Source organism: Ochotona princeps, chromosome 24 (assembly GCF_030435755.1).
Source record: "Ochotona princeps isolate mOchPri1 chromosome 24, mOchPri1.hap1, whole genome shotgun sequence".
Classification (NCBI taxonomy): domain Eukaryota; kingdom Metazoa; phylum Chordata; class Mammalia; order Lagomorpha; family Ochotonidae; genus Ochotona; species Ochotona princeps.
Window position 1 is genome coordinate 8,130,972 of NC_080855.1, and position 20,223 is coordinate 8,151,194.

A 20,223-nucleotide genomic window follows, 5' to 3' on the forward strand; every position below is an offset into this window, starting at 1 on the left:
CCAGGCGCTGCGGTCCGCGACGGCTGCGGTGTGGAGTGCCCGCCCAGCACAGCCTGCTGGTGCCCACGCCGACACACTTGGCACTGCTGTGACGGGGCATGGGGACGGGGAGAGTGGAGCCTGGCAGGGGACGGGGTGAGGACGGGGAGAGGGGAGCCTGGCAGGGGACGGGGTGAGGACGGGGAGAGTGGAGCCTGGCAGGGGACGGGGCATGGGGACGGGGAGAGTGGAGCCTGGCAGGGGACGGGGTGAGGACGGGGAGAGTGGAGCCTGGCAGGGGACGGGGTGAGGACGGGGAGAGGGGAGCCTGGCAGGGGACGGGGTGAGGACGGGGAGAGGGGAGCCTGGCAGGGGACAGGGTGAGGACGGGAAGAGTGGAGCCTGGCAGGGGACGGGGTGAGGACGGGGAGAGGGGAGCCTGGCAGGGGACGGGGTGAGGGGAGCCGGGCGCTTGCAGGGACGGAGTGAGGACCGGGTCTTGCGCCCTCTGCCGGCAGGAGGCGTGGCTCGCGCAAGCCCCCGCCCCGCCCTGCGCGCACGCGCGGCCCCGCCCCCTGCAGCCGGAAGTTCCGGGCCGGGTCGGGGCGCGGGCTGCGGGCGGCCCCGGGGCTCGGAGCCCGGAGCGGAGCCCAGGCCGGGCCGCGCGGCGCCATGAAGGGCAAGGAGGAGAAGGAGGGCGGCGGCCGGCTGGGCGGCGGCAGCCCCGACAAGAGCCCGAGCGCGCAGGAGCTCAAGGAGCAGGGCAACCGTCTGTTCGTGGGACGCAAGTACCCGGAGGCGGCGGCCTGTTACGGGCGCGCCATCGTGAGCGCGGGGCGGTGGGCAGGGGTCAGGGGGCGCAGGGCAGGGGGCGTCAGGGGCAGGGCTGGGGGCGTGGGGAGCGCAGGGCTCATGGCTCGGGTCTCTGGGCTGGGGGCGTGGGGGCTCATAGGGGAGCCGGGGCAGGGCTGGGGGCGCAGGGCTGGGGCCAGGCACGGGGCCGCCTCCTCACTCGCCGCCGCCCGCAGACGCGGAACCCGCTGGTGGCCGTGTACTACACCAACCGCGCGCTCTGCTACCTCAAGATGCAGCAGCCGGAGCCGGCGCTGGCCGACTGCCGGCGCGCGCTGGAGCTGGACGCGCAGTCGGTGAAGGCGCACTTCTTCCTGGGCCAGTGCCAGCTGGAGATGGAGAGCTACGACGAAGCCATCGCCAACCTGCAGCGAGGTGCGCCCTCCGCCCTCCGCCCTCCGCCGCGCGCACCGGCCCCGCCTGACGCGCCCGTGCCCCCTCCAGCCTACAGTCTCGCCAAGGAGCAGCGCCTTAACTTTGGTGACGACATCCCCAGCGCCCTGCGCGTCGCCAAGAAGAAGCGCTGGAACAGCATCGAGGAGCGTCGCGTGCAGCAGGAAAGCGAGCTGCACGCCTACCTGGCCAGGCTCATTGCGGCCGAGCGTGACAGGTGCGCCCCCCCGCCCCCAGACATTCCCTGAGTTGGCAGCTCCAGCGTTTATTAAAGGCCCGACCCACCCCAGGGAGCTGCAGGAGTGCCAGCGCAACCACGAAGGCGATGACGACGAGGGCCATGTCCGCGCCCAGCAGGCCTGCATCGAGGCCAAGCACGTGAGTGCCCAGCCGGGTGGGGAGGCCGGGATGGGGAGGCCCGGGTGGGGTGAACCGGGTGGGGTGGTCGAGGTGGGGAGCCCCGGCCTGGCCCACGCGTGGTGCTCACTTCTTCCCAGGACAAATACATGGCTGACATGGAGGAGCTGTTCTCCCAAGTGGACGAGAAGCGGAAGGTGAGGCCAGGAGCCTTGCGGCGGTGATGGCAGCGTGGCTGGGTGACAGGCTGCCCAGGCCTCACGCCCAGCCCTCCCCCATGTGCCTCAGAAGCGCGACATCCCAGACTATCTGTGTGGCAAGATCAGCTTTGAGCTGATGCGGGAGCCCTGCATCACGCCCAGCGGCATCACCTACGACCGCAAGGACATTGAGGAGCACCTGCAGGTGGGGGCAAGGACATCCTGGGGGTGGTTTTAGGGTCGCTGCAGGGAGCACCCAGCTGAGGGCTCAATGTCCCCTGGTCTGTCCCGCAGCGTGTGGGCCACTTTGACCCAGTAACCCGGAGCCCCCTGACCCAGGAGCAGCTCATCCCCAACCTGGCCATGAAGGAGGTCATCGATGCCTTCATCTCGGAGAATGGCTGGGTGGAGGACTACTGAGCCGCCCCCCAAGCCTGCTGCTGCTGCTGCTGGGGCCTGGGGCGGGGTGGGTGGGTGGAGGCCGTCCCTGCAATAAAACATGAGCGCCTCCCAGCCCTGCCCGTGTGGCCCCACTACCCCAGGAAGGTGGAGATGAAGACAGTGGTTTCCAGGTTGAGCGTGGCATGCCACCAGCGGTCAGGGAAGTACAGCACCTGTCGGGGACCATGACATCAGCTCGGTGCCGGCTGCCCACCAGCCCCTGCTTGCTGCCCACTGACCTCTCCAGCTGTGATGGTGCACTCGAGTGGCTGGGCAGAGGGAGCTAGGCCTGGGTATGTGTCCCGGAGCCAGGCCAGCGTGGTCTTGTTGGGATGAAAGTGGGGCGTCTGCCCTGGTGGGTAGAGGAACCAGCGCTGCCCAGAGGGGTGCAGGGTCAGTGTGTGCTGTGGTCAGGCTGCGGCCTGCCTGCCCGCCCGCCCTGCCCTGCTGACCTTACGGCCATAGATCACCTCCGAGTACCCAGGCCCGTGCCAGTGGAAAGGCACCCCGGTGCCGGCTCCTGCAGGCGGGGAATGGGTGCTGAGCTCCAGGCGCCTGGATGCAGTCTGCCCCTGCCCCCCCCACACCCACCTGCAATGCCGAAGCTGTAGGCAGGCACGGTGCCCGGCAGCCCGTACGGGGGTGGGGCATAGTGCCGGAAGAGCGAGGCCCACTCGGTGAAGTTGTTGTCCCCGAAGAAGTAGAGGGTGTCTGCGGCGGTCGGTCAGGGCAGCTCAGCTCGGGCCTGTGCCCAGCTGGCTCCCCGGCCTGCCGCCCCGCAGCCTCACCATTGCCCAGGGACGCGGGGTCCTGCGGCCGTAGCATTCGCTCCACGTACTCCCGGAAGGGCAGGTCCACTGCGGAGAGGGCGCCGGTCAGGGCCGCGCGGGTCCGGGGGCTGAGAGCCGGACGCGGGGCGCTCACCTTTCCGGTACGAGTAGGTGTTGGCCGTGCTCAGCCGGACCACGCGGTCCCCAAAGGCGGCCAGCAGCTCCTGGCGGGCGCACAGGGCGCGGAACTTCTGCGGGGAGAACGCGGGGCTCAGGGGCGTCCCTGGAGCCGCCCGCCGCCCGCCGCCGCACTCACCGCGTTGTCCGTGAGCCCGCGCAGCACCACGGGCCTCTGGAAGGCGTAGCTGCAAGGCGGGAGGCGCGGTGAGCCGCAGTCCGGCAGCCCGGGGCCCCCCAAGGACGCCGCGCCCACCTACCGCTGCACGAACTCGGCGTAGGAGAGGTCGGCGCGGCGCTCCACGGTGCAACGCTCCTCGGCCGGCGGCCCCAGGTCGCCCCGCCGCCTGCCGGTCAGCCGGGTCAGCCTGGCCAGCCGCCGCCCCGCGCCCCGCGCCCCGCGCCCGGCCCCACCGCTCACCAGCCGCCGTCCCCGGCCGCCCCGCCGCCCCGCGCCAACAGTGCCCCGAGCGCCAGCAGCAACGGCCCCGCCGCCATGGTCCCCGCCGCGCGGCACGCTGGGAGCTCGGGGCGCATTGGTGGCTCAGGAAGCGCGGCCCCGGAAGCAGCCGGTTGCCATGGCGACGCCCCAGCGCATCTCCCCTCCCTGCCGGCGACAGCAGCGACACAGACAACTTGTGGATGTCTCAGGGATTTATCAGGAGTACTCGCACAGGTGGCCACAGCCGGCCGGGCACTGCGAGCTGCCCTCCAGCCACTTCATGATGTGCTGCAAATGGCCGCCATGGCTGCAGCCCTGGCACCACACGAACAGGCCCTTGACCACGTGGTGGCAGACGGCGCACGTGCTGGCGCAGCGGTGGCACCTGCGGGTGGGAAGGCGCTCGTGGGGGTCGGGCCCCGGCTCGGAGCCCCGCGACCCCCGCGGCCTCACCCCGCGCACCTGTCACAGACCCAGCCACGACTGCTCATGGGTCGCTTGCAGTGGCTGCAGTTGACGTGCAGCGTGGTGGAGGCCTGGTTGAGGCAGCTGATCGCCCGGCTGGTGCTCAGCTTGACCACCTCGTTGGACACGTTCCAGAGCCGGAAGCGCTGCAGCAGGTCCACGTAGGATGTGTACCAGTGCTCCTGGGGGCGGAGGAGGGGCTGCAGCAGGCCGCGGGCAGGGCCGGCCACAGAAGACCCCCCTCCGGGCGCCCTAGCCCCCGCACCTGTGTCTGCTCGTCGATGTCTTTGCGCACGCGCTCGCCCAGCACAATGAGCACGGACACGGCCATCTGCACGTCGCCCCCCTCCGCGTAGAAGTGCAGCATGTCCCGCACCAGCACCCCAAAGAAGTCGGGGGGCAGCCGGCTGTCGTACAGCGTGTGGGACACAGAGAGCAGCGAGAAAGTGTCCGCAGGGGCCAGGGAGGCCGCGTCCGCCTCGCTGCCGCTCACATGTGGGGACTCAGCCTTGTCCTGCAGCTGCTCTGGCCCCGGCGGCGTGTCCACAATCTCGTGGCGCAGCGGGAAGGCCTCCTGCGGCAGCACGTACTCAGGGTCCTCGGCTGCGGGGAGGCAATGCATGAGCCCCAGACCTGCCTCACCCCTGCCCCACCCCCGGCTGCAGCCCTGCCGGCTCACGGTGTGCATGTTCGGCGTCCAGCAAGTACAGCTCCTCCTCGTCGCCCTCAGCATCACCCAGCAGATAGTCGGCTGGCACGTCGCTGCCCTCCGTCTCCTCGTTGTCTGGTGAGGGAGGGTGGGAGGATGTTGGGGGGTGGCCCTGACCCCGGTGGGCAGCACCCTGGCACCTCCCCGCTGCCTACCCTCATTGGTGAGCAGTGTGGCTGAGGAGTCAAGCAGGGCTGTGTCACTCCGGGCATCTCCCTTGCTGCGGTCCAGTCGTGTCTCACTGCCCAGCCCCGGGGCCACGTCTTTCAGGTTGAAACTAGGGGTGCAGAGGTGGCTGGGTGCTGGGGCCCCGCAGCCCTGCCCCACCCAGCACCCTGCCAGCCCTGCTGCAGGACCCACCTGTTCAGGAGCGACAGGCCACAGGTGCTGCTCTTGCCCGCGCTGTGGTTGACGCCAGCGGCAGATACCGGCCCCGGGCTGCAGTAGATGACCCGCAGCATGGTCCACGTCTGCGCCACCTGGCGACGGCACCAACACTCACAGGACGGAGAAACCTCAGGGCTGGGAGGAGCTGGCTACACCCCAGGCCCACAGACGCACCTGGTTGCGACCTAGCTCCCGCGCCACCTTGGCATTGTGGTCACAGAGCTCGGCCAGCGGCCGCCCAGCCAGAGCATAGCGCTCGGCCGTGTCCACGAACCAGTGCATGCCACCGGCTGCGGGCTCTGTCTCAAAGACGCTGAGGGCACTGGAGGCCAGGCCCGAGAAGGGCTCAGTGGGATCCAGCTTGCGCTTAAAGAAGATAGGAGGGCGCCGGTCACCGGCATAGGGCCTACGCCCCCCATCAGTGGTCACCAGGCTCTCCTTGGCAGCAAAGGCCAGGTCCCCAAAGAGACCGTAGCAGAGGCCCTCGGGGTTGGCACGCTCCACAGGTTGGCTGGCATCACGGAACAGGTGCTGACACAACGTGCTGTCCTTGGAGCCCGACAGCAGGAAGCACGGGTCGTGTGGGTGGCGCCAGGCGATGCCAGTAGTCACGTCACGGTGCTCCTCGAACATGGCGGCTGGCACAAAGGGGCGCCGCACATCCCACACATAGATGTTGTGGTCCACCATCATGGAGCAGGTGGCCAGGTGGTGGCGGAACTCGGGCCTCCACTTGACGCGGGCCACGGAGGCGATGGTCTGCACGCAGTGTGTCTCCTTGGCCCGGGGCGTGCTCATGTCCCACACCTTCACCATCTTGTCCCGCCCACCTGTGGCCAGCCAGCCCCTGTGGGAGCCCGGCCAGGCCCTCAGTGATGGGCCCTGGGGCTCCACTCGGGAGGCAGGGAGGAGGTCCCCACCGCACAGCCCCCTTCCCGCCCCGATGCGCAGCCCCACCTGTCCTCAGGGTGCCAGTCACAGCAGAAGACGGGCCCGTTGTGGGCCGTGAACATCCTCTCGCAGCGGTCTGGCCGCCGGATGTCCCACAGCTGCACGTTGCCGTTCTCGAAGGTGGATGCGAAGGTGAAGTAGTCGCGAATGCTGAACTGGACGTCGCGCACGCTCTCGGACTGTCCTGGGGCGGGCAGCCGGCAGGGGAGCAGTCAGCGCAACCACGCCCACCCCAGAACCCCCCCAGAGCCGCCCTAGGTCAGGGAAGCGGGGGCTCACCTGAGAAGGTGCTGACCGAGTCTTTGCGGCGCAAGTCAAAGCACTTCATGAAGCCGTCCTGGGACCCGCTGAGCAGCACGTGGGCCTCTGTGGGGTGGAAGCAGACCTTGTTCACTGTACGCTTGTGCTCCGTGAACAGCTGGTCCTGCTTGTTGCGAGATGGCCGGCCCAGGTTCCACGTGACCACCACGCCGTTGGTGGCAGCCGTGGCCAGCAGGTTCTCATCCATTTGGTGCCAGACCACGTCAGCACAGCTGAGGTTGAGCGAGGGCTTACGGCCCACACGAAGGTTGAGCCTCTCCACGAAGCCCTCCTCCTCAATGGCGTAGATCTTGAAGATGCTGCGGCCAGCCACCACCACCTGCGCTGCGTCCCGGCACACGCTGATGGCGTTGGCCGGCGCGTCCAGGTGGCAGTGCATGGTGTGGCCCGTCAGCATGCCGCCACCCAGGGCCGTGGTCACGCGGGACATCTTCTCCATGGCCGCACCCCGGTGCCCCCGGAGCTGGGCAGTCAGGTACAGAGGTTGGTCCCCATGTCACTCAGCCAGGCATTCGCTTAACTGTCAACCAACCCCAGCAGGGGGCCAGGCCCCAGTCCGCAGAAGTACAAGGGAGACAAGGGCTCAGGCAGGCGATAGAGACGTGGGGGGGACCAAAGACCGAGCCGCGGGGACCCCCGAGGACCGAGCCGCGGGGACAGCGGGGACAGCGGGGACCCCGAGGACCGAGCCGTAGGGACAGCGGGGACAGCGGGACACCGAGGACCGAGCCGCGGGGACAGCGGGGACAGCGGGGACCCCCAAGGAGTAAGCCGCCAGGCGAGGGTCCGGGCCGGCGATCGGCGCTTCCTTTAAGAGGCACCGCTGCCGGAAGCCGGCCGTCGTTCCCGCCCCCCTCGCCGGAAGCGGGGGCGGAGTGCTTCGCCCATGGCACAAAGGTTCCGGAGGAGAGCGCCGTGGCGCCGCTCGGCTCGGACGCGCGCTTCTCAGGATCGGGATGCTGGGGGCTCATTCTGGCGCGTCCCGGTGTGGGTCTGAAGGCTCCCCCCAAGAAGACGTGCTGGAGGGTCCACTCCGCTGGGCAGTGGGCAGGCCGCCCCTTCCCCCGGGCGCGAGCCCTGGCCCGTGGGGTGCCCCTCGTGTCCAGGCCCTGCCACCGTGCCACGACCTCAAAGCAGTCCCAGACCCGTGTTCTTACAACGTTTTTAATATATATATATTTTATAAACAGGTCACGTGATAAAATAGCACAAGAAACACTTACCAAATATAAGGTTATATCTTCGGCATATACAGGAGAATGCGGTCGTTTATGTACAATAAGAAAATGATGGGGCTCGTTTGGTTCTCTCCCCAGGCCCTCCTCCGACGGCCGGTGGAAACGTCACAGCTTCAGGCGCCCCCCTGCCGGCCGGACCCTCGGCCCACTGGGGCATCTTTGGGCTGCAGAGCCTATCGGCTGCAACAGCATCTCACTCTCGCTCGCTCTCTCACTCTCCCTCTCTGGAAACTGGTCACTAAGCCAGGGTCAGGGCAGCCCCTGGGCTGCACCAGGACTGGGTGCGCACACTGCCTCTCCTGGGGTTCCCGGCTGGGATGGAAGGGGGTCCCAGCCCCCTCCCTGGCAATGGCAGAGATGCGTCCTTGTGCCCCGGGACATTGGGGTCAGGGGTGGAACAGAACACAGCAGAGCCTGCTCGGGCAGGCACGGGTGCAAGAGGCGAGGGAGGGGTGAATTGCAGGCTGGGGTGGCCACTGAACGATGGGAATGGCTGGTCAGACCTGCCCAGGGCACCCAGCAGCTGGCCCTGGTTGAGTCTGTGCTGATTCCAACGCGACCCTCAGCTGGCTGTCCCTCTCCAGGCGGGACTGGCCAGGGCTCCTGGAGGTGTGGAGCAGCCCCAGGCAGGGCGGCAAGGCCCCGCGGATGCAGGGGCACGTGCTGCCCAGTCGTGGCCCGGGCGCGCGAGCAGCTGGACGGGGATCTTCGGCAGACCATGGCTCTGGCACTGACCTGTCCCCCTCACACACCTTGGCTGGGGTAGAGGGCTCCAGGCGCAGTGCAGTGAAGATGCGGGAAGCCCTTGCGGCTCTTTCAGGCCCCCCGGGTTCTGGAGGAGCCCAGCACCCCTCAGTCCCCCTGGGCCCTGCCCGGGGTGGGGGACGGCACGGAGACAACGCGGGGCAGGGGGTGTCGGTGGTGGCGCGGGAAGGCGTTAGGGCGGCTCAAGGCGCCGGGCGCCGCCTCGGGCGGGCAGGCGGACGGGCGCGGCGGGGCGGGCGTGCAGTACGGGCGCGAGGGGCATGCAAAGTCCCCGAGCGAGCGTCGTGCGTGGGGCGGTCCTGCCCGCCGCCCCTGCCCGGGGCGAGGCGAGGCAGGGCTCGGGGGACCCGGTGGGGCGCGCGTGGCGAGTTCCCGCGCGCTACTCGATGACGAGGCAGCGGGGCAGGTGCTGCGAGAAGTACTGGAAGAGCTCGGGCGTGGCCCCGGGGCAGTTGGTCAGCTCCAGTTCCTCCAGCTCCTGCAGCTGCGCCAGGCCGGAGAGCCCCGCGGCGGTGAGCAGCGGGCAGCCTGCGGCGAGCGGGGGTGGCGGCTCAGTGCGCGCGTCTGCGGCCACGGTGGGCGACGGGCGCGCGCAGGAGCCGGGCTCACCTGCCAGGGACAGCAGCCGCAGGCTCCTCATGGCCAGCAGGTGCTTCAGCCCGAAGTCCTGCACCTGGACGGAGGTGCAGGGGCGTTCGTGATTTCCACTCGCACCGGGGTGGGGGCGCAGGGTTCTAAGTGAGGTTTCCCAGCCCCTCTCCGGGCAGGCAGGTGCGTGCCTGGGGAGCCCTGAAAGGCGCCTGTCGGAGGCCGCTGGGTGCAGAGGCGCCCCCGCCTCCCCACCTGCTCCCGGGTCCCCCGTACCTGGCAGCACCATCGCAGGTAGAGACTGCGGAGAGACGACATGGTGGACAGGTAGCTGAGGCCGGTGTCTGTGATGCGAACGCACCTGCGGGTGCAGCACACGGGCCCTGCCCACCTGACACTGCCTCGGTCCGCCCCTCAGCTCAGGCCTCCCCCCTTTTCTGCTGGAACCGCTGTGCCCCTCGCGGCTCCTTCGGCCCCCGTCCCTCTCCCGCAGCCAGCTGCGCACCTGTCCAGCACCAGCTCCTCCAGGCGGTGCAGGTCGCAGGCCACGTACTCCAGCGCCATGTCGGTGATACGCGGGCACCAGGAGAGGTCGAGGCTGCGCAGCTTGCGCAGGTTCTCGGCCACGAGCTCCACGCCGTCGTCCGTGACCTTGGAGCAGCCTGACAGACTGAGTGCTGTGAGATTGGGCAAGCTGTGCACCACGTTGACCACGCCGTGGTTTGTGATCTCCCAGCAGGAGAGCAGGCGTAGTGTGTGTGTGCTGTGACCCTGGCGCGCTGTGAAGTAAGCCAGTGCTGTGTCCGTCACGTGGTAGGCCTGCAGGCTCAGTTCGGCCAGGTTGGGCAGCAGCTGTGATATGGCCGCGATGGCGTCGTCGGCCACGTTGATGCAGTCGCTCACGCTCAGTGAGGTGATGCGTGCACTCAGACTGGACCACAGCCCTGCCTCGGTGAAGTCGTTGCAGCCGGACAGCTCGAGGCGTACCACCCCCTGCATCTGCTCCAGCATGACCTGTGGGAGTGGGGGGTGCGGCCACAGGCGAGGCAGGTAAGAGGCATGTCCCCCCCGCCCCTCAGGGCACCGCTGCATCTGCCTGGGCTAGGGGAGGGAGAGGGACCCCAGGGCCAGGGCGAGCCCCTTGACCCCTTATCCCCCAGCATCCTCCACACCCACAGCCCGCCCCCATTGTGCTCCCTTCCCAGCTTCGGCTGCCGCAGAGCTGAGGTACTGCATCACTTTGCACTTTGTACCAAGGCCCCCCAAGGGCCTCGTCACTCCTGCTCCCCTCAGGGTGGCTGACGCCCACACACACACACCCTGTCCCGACCAGCCCCTGGGCTGCACCTCAAGGCCAGCATCAGTGATGGTGGAGCGCTTCAGGCTCATGGCCGTGACCCCCTTCTTGGAGAGCGCGTAGTTGTCGATGAATTCGCAGATGTCGAGATCAGAGACGCCGACGAGGCAGAAGCCCTCGAAGCCGCGGGCAGCAAAGCCCTGCATGTTGACGAATTCCTTCTCGCCGCCAGGCAGCACGTTGTACAGCTCCTTGGCGTGCAGCACTGGCGTGAGGCCCGCCCAGAACTTGGGCTGGTACAACACTCGTCGCCAGGCCCGGCACACCTGGGCCAACACGCATTTCTCACAGGCCGAGAAGTACCAGAATAGGCCATTAAGGATCTTCTCGTCTGTGGCCAGCGGCGGCCGCTCGGCAGGGGGTCCAGGTGCACCTGCTGGGGGACAAGGACCCCCAGCCAGAGCAACCCGGGACAGCAAGGGGGCAGCCAGGCTGGGCGGGGGCGGGGGCGGGGGCGGGCAGGTGCGGTTCTTGGCGGCGGGCGTCCCCTTGGTGATGCTGGCTGTGCCCAGGCCGTTGGACTGGCCCGGCAGCTTCACCAGGCCGTTCCGCGGCACGCACGGGGGCTTGCGCTCTCCATCCAGGCCTGGGCTCGACATTTTCCTCGCGCCTCTCTGCAGAGGGAGACCGAGAGACGAAGAGGCGTGAGTCCCCACCTCCAGAGAAGGCGGAGCCACACGGTCCCCACCCAACATGCCCTCCCAAGGTTCGCAGCCACCTGCTGGCTGCAGGAAGCACCACTGTGTGCACTGAGATCCTGTGTGCACTGAGATCCTGTGTGCACTAAGATCCTGTGTGTGCACACCTCAGCCATCTTGTCCTGCTCCACACATGAGTGTCAGGATCGGGGGTACTCTGATGTCCATGACTGTGGACTGAGACTGGGAAGCTGCAGGACGGCCCCTTCCCACAGGTGCCAGCTGACGGGCTCTGCTCTTCTGGAGTGGCAGGCCAGTTCCTGAGAACAGGCGTGTGTGAATTGAGTGTGGTGGAGCTAGCTCTATGAGTCCCAGACACAGTCTACTCTCTCCTCCCTGTAGGAACGCTGCGGGCCCATCATATGGGTGGCCACCAAGGCCAGGGCAGCCCCACGGGAGAGTGCTGAAGTCTGGGCCATAGCCTAGCTGCAGGTGAGGGCCTGTGAGCACTGACCACAGGTGGTCAGCTAGGGAAGGCCTCCATGAAACCGGCACTGCATAATGCAGTGTGGAGCCATGCCCCAAAGTTTCCCTTCTCTCCTGCTCCCCTTGGGCAGGCCCCTGGGCCCCGGGACACAGGCGGAGAGCCTGGCTGCTGGCAAGGCCTGGGAGAAGAGCAGGCAGGCGACCAGGGAGCTTCCTGGCCACACCTGAGGACATAGCCGACCTGCGGGGGATCCCCACCTTCCTCCACCCTGAGGTGAAGAGGTCCCTCTGCTGCCAAGCTGGGCTCCAGCTCTCTAAGGGCCGCCGCACACCTGCCTGAGGCCTAGGGTAAGTACACCTCGGCAGAGAGAAGCACATGGCTCCTGAGTCAGGGAGGATGGAGACAGATCCTCTTGACCCGGCCCCACCTCAGGGGCTGGGGGACAAGAGCCACCCCTCAACCCCCAGCCCCTAGACAGTGTGGCCCTGCTTCAACCCCACCCCTATCACCTTTCATCCCTTTCCCAGTCATGTGGTCAGCTCCCTGGTCCACAGCCTTGTGTCCACTGTCCTGGGCCAGAGGGTCACCTGTACTTCCCACTCTGCTCCTGTCCTCCAGCCACCTCCACCCCCCACTCCCGTGCTGCCCCAGGCTCTGTGCTAGCTCCCCTGCTTCCAGAAATAATTGCCAGTACCGTGGGTGGTGGGCCAAGGAGCTCTGGAGAGAAGGCCCCATCCCTCAGCTGCCCACAGCCGAAGAGTGGGAGTCCCGGAGTGCCCCCTGGGGAAGTCTTTGCTCAGCTCCGCTGTCACCGGGCGCTCAGATCAGCACCTGGGACTCCCGGGAGCGCGCGCAGCTGCGGGGGCTGCCGGAGCGCCGCGGCGCAGCACCATGGACAGCGGCCGCGCGCTCGGGGCGGGCTTCAGCGCGGACAGCGGCCGGGTGGGGTCCGGTGGGAGGTGCCGGGGCGGGCGCCCGGCGCGCCCGGCACAGCGGGGAGAAACCCAGCGGCGGAGCAGGGGGAGAGGAGAGGCCGCCCGCTCGGCTCGGCTGGGATCCGGTGGAGGCGGCGGAGGAGGCGGTGCGGTGCCGATTTGGGTGCCGCACGTGGAGCGCCCGGCACGGGGGGGGGGGGAGACACGTGGACACCTGCGGGCCTCCCTGCGTGCCCCCACAGGGTGCTCATTTGCATGCGCCCACAGCTCCCCCCACCCCGGGGCCTCGGAGTAGGGCAGGTGACAAGCTTGCTGGGGTCAGGCTGGGGAGTGCACCCTTCCTCTGCCCCACCCAGTGGGGGCTCAGCTGGCCTGAGGGCAGGGGCCCTTTGGGCAGGAGTGCCTCTGGGAAGAGACCCAACTGGGGACCTGCCAGCCATCTGACACTGCTGTGTGACCGGCCTGCTCCCAGGACACCAGCCCTGTCCTGGGCATGGGCCCTGCACACACTCACTGCCTGATGGCCAGCTTTTCGCTGGCCCCAGGGAGCAAGATGGAGCCCCCTACGCCCCAGGCCATCTCACAGCAATCAGGCGCACTTCTGGGACAGGCACCATGCTTTCCTAGCTGTGCCCGGCCAGGCTCCTGCCCGCTCACCTCTCACCAACTAGCCTGGCACGGGGAGTGGCCTGCAGGCCATGCCCTTTCCCATGCCTCCTGGGGACTGCCAGGGCAGCTGGTGACTCAGGCACCAGCACGTGGCAGAGCAATGCCTGCTTCCTGCCCTAGCTGGAGAGGGCTCCCCCAGCTGCTGTTCTGAGAGCACCAGGCACCCCAAAGGTGGACACTGAACTCTGGGGCTCGTCTCTGCAGAGTGAGGGGCTCTCCAAAGCCCGAGCCCTGGGAGCTCACAGCCCCCCCTCTGCTGCTGCCACACACTGCATGTGGACAGCACTAGCCCCTGCCACTGCTCCTCCTGGGTCCTGGGGGGAAGGCGCTATGCCTCCTGCCTGACCCACAACCTCCTCTGGGTGCCAGCACGGTGCAGGATGGGGGTCACCCAGGGAAGGTGTCCTCAGTGGGACACAGGCGCCTGCAAGTACCCAGGCAGTAGCCTGTGCTCCTCACGTGTGTGGGGGGACAGTCAGGTCCTGGGGCTCCCCCTGCAGGCGTGTGTCCACAGCTAGACTGGTAGCTATGGCCAGGCCTGGTCCAGCTTGCCTCAAGCTCCCAGCCCCAGCCGGGGCCCCTCAGCCAAGAGGTGAGTCCGGACAGCCCCATGTTCACCCTTGGCAGTGGAACCAGGTGCTGTGATTATGGAGGAGGGCATGGAAGTGAGCTCTCACTGTCACCTGCTCCCCGGGGGGCCTCTGCCCACCCACTCCCCACCCATCCAGCATCCCAGTAGGTGCCAGGGGGCCCATGCCCTCCTGGGGGCCCCAGTCGCTCCAGAGCTGTGGTGGGGTGGTGCGCTGCCCCAAGGTGCTCTGGTCCTTCCCTCCACCCCCAATTGAACTGCATGGAACACTTCGCATTTTGGCCGTGCCAGGGAGCTGCTGTGCAGAGCTGGGAGCCCTGGCCCTGGCCAGGCCGGCCCGGTACTCGGGGACACGGCGGGTCAGGTAGCGCTGAACCGCGGCCTCAGTTGGTCCCGATCGGGAAAGGGGCTGCCGTGACGTAAGCCGAGCCCGGGCGGCGGCGCGGTCCCCCGCCCTCCATCCGCCCCCTCCTCATTGTGGCGGCCGCGCGGTCAGTCCGGTCCCTCCCCGCCCGCAGCCTGCACCCGCCCCCCGCACCCGCCCTACCTCGGCCCGGGCTTCTGGCTCATGCCACGCTGTCCGCCGGGCGGCCTCGCGTCATGGGGAGCCCTGCAGGGTGCCGGCGAGCGCGGAGGCGGCCGAGGGGCCGGACTGGCCGGCAGGGCCCGGCCGCGCCCCGCGCGCCCAGGCCGGGCCGGGCCCCCGCGGCGGCGCCCGGAGAGGGACTCCCGGTGGGGGAGGATCGGCCTCCCCGAGCCTCCCACCGGGGAGGCCGAGGCTGAGCCCAGATAAATAAGGCCGCTGTGCCGGGAGCCGGGGCGCCTCCTCCCTCCCCGCGCCCTCCTCCCGGCGCTCCTCCTCCGCCCTCCTCCCTGCGCTCCTCCGCGGCCGCCGGCGGCGCTGCGCGCGCCCCCCGCCCCGCCCGCCCGGCGCGGGAGCCAATCCGGGCCTGCGAGCCCGGCGGGGCCCGAGGATGCGGGGCCCGCCCCGCGCGGCGCTCAGGGCTCGCGAGCTCGAGGGCGAGAGGGCAGCTCCGAGCTCTGGGCTGGCGGCCGCTGGCTGAACGCAAGCCCCCGGGGGGCGTGCGGGCGGCCCTGTCCGTGCCGGCCTGCAGGAAGGCGAGAGAGTCGCACCCCCCACCTCCGGGCCCCTCCATCCTGGCCTCGCGCGGCGTGCACCTGCCATGTCTTTGCTTAGAGAAGGGTCAGGAGGGCAAGACTGGTCCCGGGTGAGGCCGGTTTACCACAGGGCGCGCAAATGTCCTAGCACAAGCCTGGCTGGCCACTCCCATTTCCAGTGCCTCGCAGGCCAGCCAGTGGCAGCCAGACTGGGGGGTGGGGACTGAAGGGAGGAGTCCTGAGAGGCCAGGAGTGCAGGGCAGAGCAGGCCTCAGACCCGGACAAAGAGCGCCCCAGGAACCTTGCCAAACAGCTGGTGTTGGCTGTCAGGAGTCCGGGGTCTGGGGGACAGGGATGCCTGGCTGCATGCTGGCTGGGTTCAGCATGTACAGGGTATGAGAGTGGATGCATTCTTGACGTAATCCCAGGGTCTAGACTCCCGGTACTGCTCTGCCTGACCATCAAAGGGGATTGGGCCAACCTGGAAAAGACTTTAGGAGAAGGGCTGAGAAGGCGCTGGTGTCACCTCTGGGTGTGGGAAAGGACCACACTTTTGCAGTAAGGCTCCCCACGTGTGCACACCAGCACCCCTGTGTCCACACCAGCACCCCCGTGTGCACACCAGCACCCCCATGTCCACACCAGCACCCCCGTGTGCACACCAGCACCCCATGTGCACACCAGCATCCTGTGTCCACACCAGCACCCCCGTGTACACACCAGAACCCCATGTACAAACCAGCACCCCCATGTACACACCAGCACCCCCATGTACACACCAGCACCCCACGTGTGTTTGTGCACCCCAGCACCCCCATGTACACACCAGCACCCCACGTGTGTTTGTGCACACCAGCACCCCCGTGTGCACACCAGCACCCCCATGTACACACCAGCACCCCACGTGTTTGTGTACAGCACCCCCGTGTGCACACCAGCACCCCGTGTGTTTGTGCACACCAGACACCCTCCGTGTCCACATCAGCACCCCTGCGTACACACCAGCAGACCAGTACCCCTGTGTACAGAGAAGCACCCTTATAGCTGGGGCACCCCACACTTAGGATACCCCTCATCTGGGGACTCCTCAATTAGGGCACCCCTTACTGGGGCCTCCCTCATGTAGGATATCCTCACCTAGAACACCCCTCACTGGGCACCCCTCACCTGGGGTACCTTTGGTCTGACTCCTGAGGCTGGCATGCCCCCCATTCAGGGGTGCAGGGGTGCGGCTCTCGGGTAATGGGACTGAAAGCTGCTGCCTTAGGACCTTGTGGGAGGGCAGAAGGGTGCCATGGTCTGGCTTGGTCACCAGGTCACCCCTGTGGTGCTTGAAGCCCCGGGGACGGGGGTGTGCTCTGGGTCCTGATGAGATTCATGGGAGAATGTCCCTGTGCTGTCCATCCTGAGAGTGGACTCACAGTGTGGGGTCGAGCCCCAGAGCCCAGCTCCAGCTCCTCCTGGCCCCTCGTCCCCACCCCATGCCCCAGACCAAGGCTGAGGGGCAGCTGACTGCTGCTGGGCACCTGAACTACTGGAGAGCCCCAGGGACCAACCCAGGCCTGGCTGAGGATGACTCAGGCCCAGCTGTCACCATGGCAACACGCATCTCCTAGCAACGACGGTCTCGCAGCAACTGCTGTCTCCTAGCAATGGGATGGTTTGCAGGCCCTGGCAAGAGAGCCTGCAGTTATTTTTAGCTCCTTAAGGGTGGTGAGGTGGGGGCGGGGCCGGACACTGCCACGCCCCTAGGCGCGCCGGGCCATCTCGAGTGCTGTGGGCTGTGCAGCTGGTCTGGGAAAGCCTGAGACTGCAGGCCTGGGTCCTTTGGTGACCCTCCCTGGGCAAGTGCCCCTGATGCGTCCAGCACCTGGCACCACCCCGGGAAGCGCCAACCCGTCAGGGCCAGCCCTCTTCTGGCTGCAGGACATGGGGTGGGGTGGACACTGGAGGGGCTCACCAGCCTCCTGTCCCTGCCTCACTCACAGGCGTTCCTGGTTCCATCCTTCACCCCAGAGGCATGCCTCCCCCGCTGGCCGCTGGTCCACCTCGCAGCACCTGCCCCCTCAGCGGCCAGAGGGGCAATGCCTTTAGATCTGAAAGGCTTCTTGCTTGCTCCACTCCCAGCACCCCATGAGACAAAAACCGGCGTCCCAGCCCTCAGGGGCTGCTTGGGGACCCCACGTGTCCTCTTGGCCAAAATTGAACAGGCAGCTGCTGGGGGTGTGGGGACGCCACTGTCCAGCTAACCCAAGGTCTGACTTGAGTCCCTTGGCCGCGTTGTGACTTGGCTGAGATGAACTAAGCAGAGCGGCTCCCTGAGCCATCAACACCTTCGCGGATTCTCCAGGCAACTAGCTGGCATCTGCACCCATAGCGGGAGGCCGGACGTGGTTCTGGGCTCCCTGTCTGGGGACAGTGGGGCTGGTTGGGATGGGTCTAGGGCCAGTGATGCCAAGTACATTGGGGCTTGGGCGAGCGGCAGGGCCTCGTCTTGCAAACCACCCCACGCTGCCTCCGTGGCACAGTCATGGCACATCACACGCCCTGGAGCTGCCTCTGCAGGCCCACGCCTAGGTGTGGATGGCAAGGGATGCGCTGTGATGGTGGGGGAGTAGGGGACAGGGAACAGCAAAGCCAGGCAAAGAGTGAGCGTGGGTGGGGCAGAAGTGGGAAGGGGTTGGGACAGAATCAGAGCTCTGGCTGCCTTGTGACCTCCCTTTCCTAGGCTGGCACTGCCAACAAGTCCTGGGTGCCTCCTGGTTTCCATGGAGATGCTGCCTCGTGTTCCCGCTGCTCTCTGGAAGTTGGGAGACTGACCTCGCCTTGGGCGTCTCCCTGCAGCTTGTGGCTCCCAGAGCCTGAGGTGGGCGCAGCTCCTGCTCCTGGCAGGGGCTGGGAGGCCTGGCAGGTGTCCACGACCAGCCCCCTCGCAAGGTGCCTGCTGGCCGTAGCCACTCCAGCTCCTCCAGGCTGCATGCCCTGCGTGGGGCAGGTGGTGCCTGGGCCGCACCTCCGCGTGCCCACCAGCAGTGTGGTCACCCCCTCCGGGTCTCCAGGACCCCATCGGCAGGGATACCCACGAGTCAGAGCGGCCGGGTGCTGCTGCCCCTGCTGGAAGAAGTGCACCGCCTTGCAGTTCTGCTTCCTGCACTGGAGCCTCTTTGGGGTGGCTCAGTGGGCAGCCCACCTACTCCCCCGCGCTCTGGCCCTGGACTAAGGGCAGATCGCTTCTGGACCTTTGCCTCTGGGAAGGGACGTAGTTGAGAATACGGATTACAGGGGTGCGCCCATTGTGGTGTCCGTGCCCTGGGCCTCCAGCCTCCCCAGCCTGGGTGAACACCCTACCTGCAGGCACCCCACCTGGCCAGCCAGATGAAGAATGGCAGGTGTGCGGGCCGAGGTGTGGGGCCTCCAGATGGGGTCTGTTCTGACCGTGACTGCAATGGCGCTCTGAGCGCGTTCCACTGAGGCCCCGTTTTCACTTGCCTCCCTCCTGGGCCAGCAGACAGCCCGGTGGCTCCTGCTGTGCTGGGGTGCCCTGGTTGTCACCCCCAACTCCTAGGGGGCAGAGCTAAACCCTGGACCCTGGGTGAGAAACAGGCTGGGAGCCACCAGCATTCCTCCAGACCTGGTGCCCAGGCTGTGCCAGTGTGTGAAGGGCCAGCTAGGGAGCGGGGGGCTTGGGGCCAGCTGCTTCCTGGAGGCAACTCCAGGCCGCTAGTGCGCAGGCAACCCAGCAGCAAGCCTGGTGGACCCCGCGAGCGCTCGGGAGACACCCCAGCAGGGCCGAGCTGCGCCCCAATCCTGCCAGCTTCTGCCGGGGCTGCCTCCGTGTTCGCCTGCCCTAGGCCTAACGCCGCAGAGGGCAGCAGGGCTGGGCGCCCTACAGGGGCGCGGGGTGGCCGTCCGGCTGGAGCCGCAGGGAGGGCGGCGAGCGGGGAGAACTGGAACCTCGCGCCCCTGCAGCCCCCGCTCGGCGCCGGCAGCTGAGGCCGTGCGAACCGCTGCGCTCCGGGGATGCACGCGAGGGCGGCTGTGTGCGTCGGCCAGACCGCTGTGCGGGTCACCCACGCGGGACGGAGGCAGAGCCGCGCCAGGCCCTGGTTTCCGGGGGGCCCCTGGCGACCCCCGACCCCTCCTATCGCCCCGTTCACGGGCACCGGCCCCCACCGGAACGCAGCGGCGCACGCTCCGGGCAGTCCGGCTGGAAGCGGCGACGGACCGGCCCATAGGTTCCTTCCGGCGCCGCCAGGCCCGCTTCCGCAGCGTCCCGCGGCCATGGAGCCGGACGAGCCGGACGAGATGCTGGCGGAGCTGTGGGAGCGCCGGCCGGGGCCGCTGGGTCTGCTGCAGGCGGCGGCCGGCTCGGGCCTGGTGGCCTACGCCGCGTGGGCGCTGCTGCTGCAGCCCGGCTTCCGCCGCGTGCCGCTGCGCCTGCAGGTGCGCCCGGGACGGTGGCCGGGCGGGCGGGCCGCGGTCCAGCCGGGCACTGAGCGCGCCTCCTGCAGGTTCCGTTCGCGGGCGCGAGCGCGCGCCAGGTGGAGCACGTGCTGGCGCTGCTGCGGGGCCGTCCGGGCAAGACGGTGGACCTGGGCTCGGGCGACGGCCGCATCGTAAGGCGGGGCGTGCGGGTCGGGGGGCTGCATCCCCGGGCTTACCGACCTCCCCGCTCCCCGGGCCCGCGGGTCGGAGGGCTGCGTCCCCGGGCTCACCGACCTCCCCGTTCCCCGGGCCCGCGAGTGCTGGGGGCTGCGTCCCTGGGCTCACCGACCTCCCCGGGCCCACAGGTGCTGGCGGCGCACCGCTGCGGCCTGCGCCCGGCCGTGGGTTACGAACTGAACCCGTGGCTGCTGGCGCTGGCGCGGTTCCACGCGTGGAGAGCAGGCTGTGCAGGCGCCGTGTGCTACCAGAGCCAGGACCTCTGGAAGGTAAGCGCGCGTGGACTGGGCCTCCCCTGCCTCCCCCGCGCCCCTGGGGCCGCCCCACGCACACTGCTCCTCCACAGGTGAGCCTGAGGGATTGCCGCAACGTGTCCGTGTTCCTGGCCCCGAGTGTAGTAGGTTGGCGGCTCTGCCCCGGGGTCTGCGCGGGAAGGGGGAACCTGCTGTCCCTACACGCACCCACCCAGGCGCGCCCCTTCCCTCACAGCTGGCACTGCTGGAAAACAAGCTGGAGGCCGAGCTGCCTGCTGGGGCCCGGGTGGTGTCCGGACGCTTCCCCCTTCCCACCTGGCAACCGGTGACCGTCGTGGGTGAAGGGCTTGACCGAGTGTGGGCCTACGACATCCCCGCTGCTGGCAGTGGGCGCACGAGGGAGCCCATCCTGGCCATCCCCACAGCAGGCCCTGCCCCTGGGTCTCAGCCCGCCTGACCATCTGGGTGGAATAAAGAC

At 68.4% G+C, this 20,223-nt stretch overlaps 5 protein-coding genes across 9 annotated transcripts; 2 read left to right on the forward strand and 3 right to left on the reverse strand.

The window, feature by feature from the left end:
• Positions 1 to 565: 565 nt before the first annotated feature.
• Positions 566 to 2,241, forward strand: STUB1 (STIP1 homology and U-box containing protein 1). Its single transcript, XM_004596596.3, has 7 exons — positions 566 to 804; positions 1,008 to 1,206; positions 1,276 to 1,441; positions 1,515 to 1,602; positions 1,722 to 1,778; positions 1,870 to 1,986; positions 2,076 to 2,241. The coding sequence occupies exons 1-7, from the start codon at positions 652 to 654 to the stop codon at positions 2,199 to 2,201; spliced, it is 906 nt and encodes a 301-aa protein (XP_004596653.1). The 5' UTR covers positions 566 to 651; the 3' UTR covers positions 2,202 to 2,241.
• On the reverse strand, positions 2,224 to 3,682 carry JMJD8 (jumonji domain containing 8). Of its 3 annotated transcripts, none has more exons than XM_058680454.1 (9): positions 3,591 to 3,682; positions 3,430 to 3,516; positions 3,309 to 3,357; positions 3,147 to 3,243; positions 3,011 to 3,079; positions 2,814 to 2,933; positions 2,693 to 2,742; positions 2,462 to 2,596; positions 2,224 to 2,395 (listed from the first exon to the last, which is right to left on the reverse strand). In XM_058680454.1, the coding sequence occupies exons 1-9, from the start codon at positions 3,665 to 3,667 to the stop codon at positions 2,315 to 2,317; spliced, it is 765 nt and encodes a 254-aa protein (XP_058536437.1). In that variant the 5' UTR covers positions 3,668 to 3,682; the 3' UTR covers positions 2,224 to 2,314. The 3 variants fall into 3 exon arrangements, with proteins under 3 accessions (XP_058536437.1, XP_004596851.2, XP_058536438.1); XM_004596794.2 differs by having other exon boundaries at positions 2,675 to 2,742; XM_058680455.1 differs by lacking the exon at positions 3,430 to 3,516 and having other exon boundaries at positions 2,675 to 2,742; positions 3,591 to 3,680.
• Positions 3,683 to 3,808: 126 nt separating this feature from the next.
• Positions 3,809 to 7,002, reverse strand: WDR24 (WD repeat domain 24). Its single transcript, XM_004596597.3, has 9 exons — positions 6,403 to 7,002; positions 6,130 to 6,307; positions 5,347 to 6,019; positions 5,146 to 5,264; positions 4,941 to 5,062; positions 4,756 to 4,860; positions 4,342 to 4,679; positions 4,074 to 4,258; positions 3,809 to 3,996 (listed from the first exon to the last, which is right to left on the reverse strand). The coding sequence occupies exons 1-9, from the start codon at positions 6,881 to 6,883 to the stop codon at positions 3,828 to 3,830; spliced, it is 2,370 nt and encodes a 789-aa protein (XP_004596654.2). The 5' UTR covers positions 6,884 to 7,002; the 3' UTR covers positions 3,809 to 3,827.
• A 629-nt stretch (positions 7,003 to 7,631) lies between these two features.
• Positions 7,632 to 14,534, reverse strand: FBXL16 (F-box and leucine rich repeat protein 16). Its single transcript, XM_058680431.1, has 6 exons — positions 14,258 to 14,534; positions 10,383 to 11,006; positions 9,541 to 10,049; positions 9,312 to 9,396; positions 9,057 to 9,120; positions 7,632 to 8,975 (listed from the first exon to the last, which is right to left on the reverse strand). The coding sequence occupies exons 2-6, from the start codon at positions 10,989 to 10,991 to the stop codon at positions 8,827 to 8,829; spliced, it is 1,416 nt and encodes a 471-aa protein (XP_058536414.1). The 5' UTR covers positions 10,992 to 11,006; positions 14,258 to 14,534; the 3' UTR covers positions 7,632 to 8,826.
• A 4,551-nt stretch (positions 14,535 to 19,085) lies between these two features.
• Positions 19,086 to 20,222, forward strand: ANTKMT (adenine nucleotide translocase lysine methyltransferase). Of its 3 annotated transcripts, none has more exons than XM_004596795.2 (5): positions 19,086 to 19,272; positions 19,341 to 19,445; positions 19,620 to 19,760; positions 19,838 to 19,888; positions 19,981 to 20,222. In XM_004596795.2, the coding sequence occupies exons 1-5, from the start codon at positions 19,111 to 19,113 to the stop codon at positions 20,200 to 20,202; spliced, it is 681 nt and encodes a 226-aa protein (XP_004596852.2). In that variant the 5' UTR covers positions 19,086 to 19,110; the 3' UTR covers positions 20,203 to 20,222. The 3 variants fall into 3 exon arrangements, with proteins under 3 accessions (XP_004596852.2, XP_058536441.1, XP_058536440.1); XM_058680458.1 differs by having other exon boundaries at positions 19,838 to 19,892; positions 19,981 to 20,175; XM_058680457.1 differs by lacking the exon at positions 19,838 to 19,888 and having other exon boundaries at positions 19,620 to 19,837; positions 19,981 to 20,175.
• Position 20,223: the final 1 nt, after the last annotated feature.

What these genes read in the sequence shown, in the direction of transcription:
- STUB1 (XM_004596596.3), top strand. Translation starts at nt 652, where the DNA reads ATGAAGGGCAAGGAGGAGAAGGAGGGCGGCGGCCGGCTGGGCGGCGGC. An exon ending in ATTGCGGCCGAGCGTGACAG is followed by an intron (nt 1,442 to 1,514) that starts GTGCGCCCCCCC and finishes GACCCACCCCAG; the next exon opens with GGAGCTGCAGGAGTGCCAGC. An exon ending in AAGTGGACGAGAAGCGGAAG is followed by an intron (nt 1,779 to 1,869) that starts GTGAGGCCAGGA and finishes CATGTGCCTCAG; the next exon opens with AAGCGCGACATCCCAGACTA.
- JMJD8 (XM_004596794.2), bottom strand. Translation starts at nt 3,667, where the DNA reads ATGGCGGCGGGGCCGTTGCTGCTGGCGCTCGGGGCACTGTTGGCGCGG. An exon ending in CACCTACTCGTACCGGAAAG is followed by an intron (nt 3,080 to 3,146) that starts GTGAGCGCCCCG and finishes CCCTCTCCGCAG; the next exon opens with TGGACCTGCCCTTCCGGGAG. An exon ending in AGGTGATCTATGGCCGTAAG is followed by an intron (nt 2,597 to 2,674) that starts GTCAGCAGGGCA and finishes CCCTCTGGGCAG; the next exon opens with CGCTGGTTCCTCTACCCACC.
- WDR24 (XM_004596597.3), bottom strand. Translation starts at nt 6,883, where the DNA reads ATGGAGAAGATGTCCCGCGTGACCACGGCCCTGGGTGGCGGCATGCTG. An exon ending in GGCCTGTCGCTCCTGAACAG is followed by an intron (nt 5,063 to 5,145) that starts GTGGGTCCTGCA and finishes CTGCACCCCTAG; the next exon opens with TTTCAACCTGAAAGACGTGG. An exon ending in CGTGGCTGGGTCTGTGACAG is followed by an intron (nt 3,997 to 4,073) that starts GTGCGCGGGGTG and finishes TCCCACCCGCAG; the next exon opens with GTGCCACCGCTGCGCCAGCA.
- FBXL16 (XM_058680431.1), bottom strand. Translation starts at nt 10,991, where the DNA reads ATGTCGAGCCCAGGCCTGGATGGAGAGCGCAAGCCCCCGTGCGTGCCG. An exon ending in GAGGAGCTGGTGCTGGACAG is followed by an intron (nt 9,397 to 9,540) that starts GTGCGCAGCTGG and finishes CTGCACCCGCAG; the next exon opens with GTGCGTTCGCATCACAGACA. An exon ending in GCGGCTGCTGTCCCTGGCAG is followed by an intron (nt 8,976 to 9,056) that starts GTGAGCCCGGCT and finishes CGCTCGCCGCAG; the next exon opens with GCTGCCCGCTGCTCACCGCC.
- ANTKMT (XM_004596795.2), top strand. Translation starts at nt 19,111, where the DNA reads ATGGAGCCGGACGAGCCGGACGAGATGCTGGCGGAGCTGTGGGAGCGC. An exon ending in GCGTGCCGCTGCGCCTGCAG is followed by an intron (nt 19,273 to 19,340) that starts GTGCGCCCGGGA and finishes CGCCTCCTGCAG; the next exon opens with GTTCCGTTCGCGGGCGCGAG. An exon ending in GCTCGGGCGACGGCCGCATC is followed by an intron (nt 19,446 to 19,619) that starts GTAAGGCGGGGC and finishes CCGGGCCCACAG; the next exon opens with GTGCTGGCGGCGCACCGCTG.